This window comes from Lactuca saligna, chromosome 3 (genome assembly GCF_052625555.1).
Source record: "Lactuca saligna cultivar CGN05327 chromosome 3, ASM5262555v1, whole genome shotgun sequence".
NCBI classification, from domain to species: Eukaryota; Viridiplantae; Streptophyta; class Magnoliopsida; order Asterales; family Asteraceae; genus Lactuca; species Lactuca saligna.
The window spans coordinates 10,977,344-10,979,779 of NC_136419.1; the positions used below are offsets into that span (position 1 = coordinate 10,977,344).

At 37.7% G+C, this 2,436-nt stretch overlaps 1 protein-coding gene across 1 annotated transcript; it reads right to left on the reverse strand.

Annotated features, from left to right (window-relative positions):
- Window positions 1-312: 312 nt before the first annotated feature.
- LOC145034456 (DCD domain-containing protein NRP-B-like) lies at window positions 313-2,214 on the reverse strand. Its single transcript, XM_078982874.1, has 5 exons — window positions 1,415-2,214; window positions 1,158-1,258; window positions 971-1,054; window positions 756-866; window positions 313-649 (listed from the first exon to the last, which is right to left on the reverse strand). Exons 1-5 carry the CDS (start codon window positions 2,070-2,072, stop codon window positions 608-610), a joined length of 996 nt encoding a protein of 331 aa, XP_078839000.1. The 5' UTR covers window positions 2,073-2,214; the 3' UTR covers window positions 313-607.
- Between the last annotated feature and the right edge of the window lie 222 nt (window positions 2,215-2,436).

Here is a 2,436-nt window from a genome sequence, read left to right on the forward strand (position 1 = left end):
TTGTTGTAACCAAGTTTAAGAAGGATTGGTTGCAATGTGGCTTGAACTTAAGCAAATTTTAATGCTCGGATGTTAAATCGTTTAGAAAGATTTAAAGAGCGCTCTTTCCCGACCAAAAAAAATCGACAGTTGAAAAAAAAATCTTGGAACTCTAGAAAGGAAACTTGACTATGAAATGCAACTTTTGGAAATCACAAGGATGCCTAATGTCGAACATCAAAAAGTTATACTAAAATTGTATATTAGCGTAAAACGTAGGAACCAAACGTCTAATTTACTCGTTTTCTATAGCAGCCTTTTCTACTCTTGGGATGAACATAAGACTTTCAACGTATTGTTATAGCCTCAAAACCGCTAACCTTTGTGTAACATATTGAAAACGTAATTTAAGTTTTGTTCGTTTTTAGATCAATATAACCAAATATATCGATACGTAGGTAGGAGTTCTACACTTCTCTTCTTTTTTTCCCCAAAATCTATTCAACTTATACACATCGATCGGTGACAAGTACACCAAAAAAAAAAAAAAAAAACTTCCTTTCATTTCTTCTACTTATGAGTATATGTTTTCCATCTGTGGCCAAGAAACCTCCACGCCCCACACCCTTCAGTTTTTCTTGTCTTCGAATATGTCCAAGAGCGAGATAGCCTGCAAGTGTTCCCAACAAAAGAAAAAACATTCTCATAGTAAGGTCTCGTGTTGAAATACCATGACATTTTTGGTGTTATCGACTAGATAACGATCAAAATTTTACCTCGGGAATGTTGAGTTCAAGGCGGAATTTAGGGCCATCATAATGGTGAAGTATCGGCCTGAAAGAGTCCTCCTCTAATGGCTCGTATACGTTCCTTGTCATGACTCGCACCTGTATTATATATGACCAAATACAACCACCAAAAGTTAATTAATTAGCAGTTTTCATGCGTTAACTTTAGATCAAGTCATCTAGAAGAAGCAAAGAATAATTACCTGAGCAGGAAAACGAGATTCACCTTCGTTTTTCTTATCCTCCCAAGCAGATGGGTCGATGTTCGTACCTCCAAAGCTTGCAGCCTGCATAATTAGATTCAAATCAGTGTCATTCAGCGAAAATGGGCGTTTGCTCTTTCTCAAAAACATGATTCAGGTTTTGAAAAGAATGACTATATATGCATACCTCGAAAACTCCATGAAGTTGGTGGGTGGAATAATTGTACAGGAAAAGAGGTAAACCAGGTGTGATTTGTCTCACTGAGTCGCGATAACGAGGTGGTAGACCTGCCATGACAATCAGAAACGCGCAAATTAGACTTAATACGCATCATTTGCGAGTATATTTAACGAAATATTCAACCAACATTAGTATGATTCTTTGAAATATTGAACAAAGAATACAAAAAGTTAGACACAAAAACATTCATTGAGGAAGCTTACCAAATAGCTGCCTCTTGAGATTCTCTTGCATGGTGTCGTTGTTGCAGACAAAAATGTAACCGCCGACTGTTTCATTTCTCGGCAAAGATTCCGACGGTGGCAGAGTCTTGAACCTCTTATCTACATTGTTCTTAGCTCCATCTTTGTCACTGTTGTTATTGACGCTGCTTTTGTTGTTACCATGATTCTTTTTGTTCTTCCAATGCTTACTCCCATAACCCTGTTTATCATCCTCACCTTCACTTTTCCCATTCACAACTTTACTGCTGCTACTGTTCTGATTAAAATTCTGGTTAAGATTTAAACTGGGTTTCGAATAAATTCCTTTATTGAACCCACCATTGATCCCAAAATCACCAACTGGGTTCTGATTGGTTGATCCGATATTGCTACCGGAGGATCCGATCTTCCAATTAAAGTTGAACCCGTTGAAATCTGAATTTGATGGACCGGAATTGTTGCCGCTGGCAACGGTGCTGGGGTTGATGACATCCCCACCAACCCGAATGTCGAAATTCCGGCGATCTTTTTCTGGCCGTTTTGACACATATGAGTTGCTCCAAATGGAATCGTTAAGAGAGAGATTTGAAAGATTATTGTTCTGAACACGAAGCTGGTCGCTGAATTGCCAGAAAGATGATTGATTGTTGTTCTCCATGCTTAAAGACGGCAACTTTCTTGAAACCCAAGTGAAATAAGATTGTAAATTCGAGTTCTTTTTACTAATTGATTGAAACCCAGATGAAGTTTTTGAGTGTGGAGTGAAGTAAAGAGTAGCTGAAACATATATTGATATATATAGGAAGATCGAGGAAATTTCTAGGAAGCGTGAGTCGAAGTTTGATGAAATAGTCAATGAATGTAGTTTGAATAATAAAATGTTTTTAATGGGTCTTATTATGGGATTAGAAAGGAAAAGTAGTAAAAGATAATGGGTGTAGTTGAGCAAAGAAGCAAATGATGACACAAAAACGCGTAGACGTGGAAGAAAGAGATGAAGACTCGGCGGTGATTGAGAACGC

Coding starts and splice junctions, on each gene's coding strand:
- LOC145034456 (XM_078982874.1), bottom strand. CDS start 2,072: ATGGAGAACAACAATCAATCATCTTTCTGGCAATTCAGCGACCAGCTT. Junction 867..970: donor AATCTCGTTTTCCTGCTCAG/GTAATTATTCTT, acceptor TATATAATACAG/GTGCGAGTCATGACAAGGAA. Junction 650..755: donor TTGAACTCAACATTCCCGAG/GTAAAATTTTGA, acceptor GAACACTTGCAG/GCTATCTCGCTCTTGGACAT.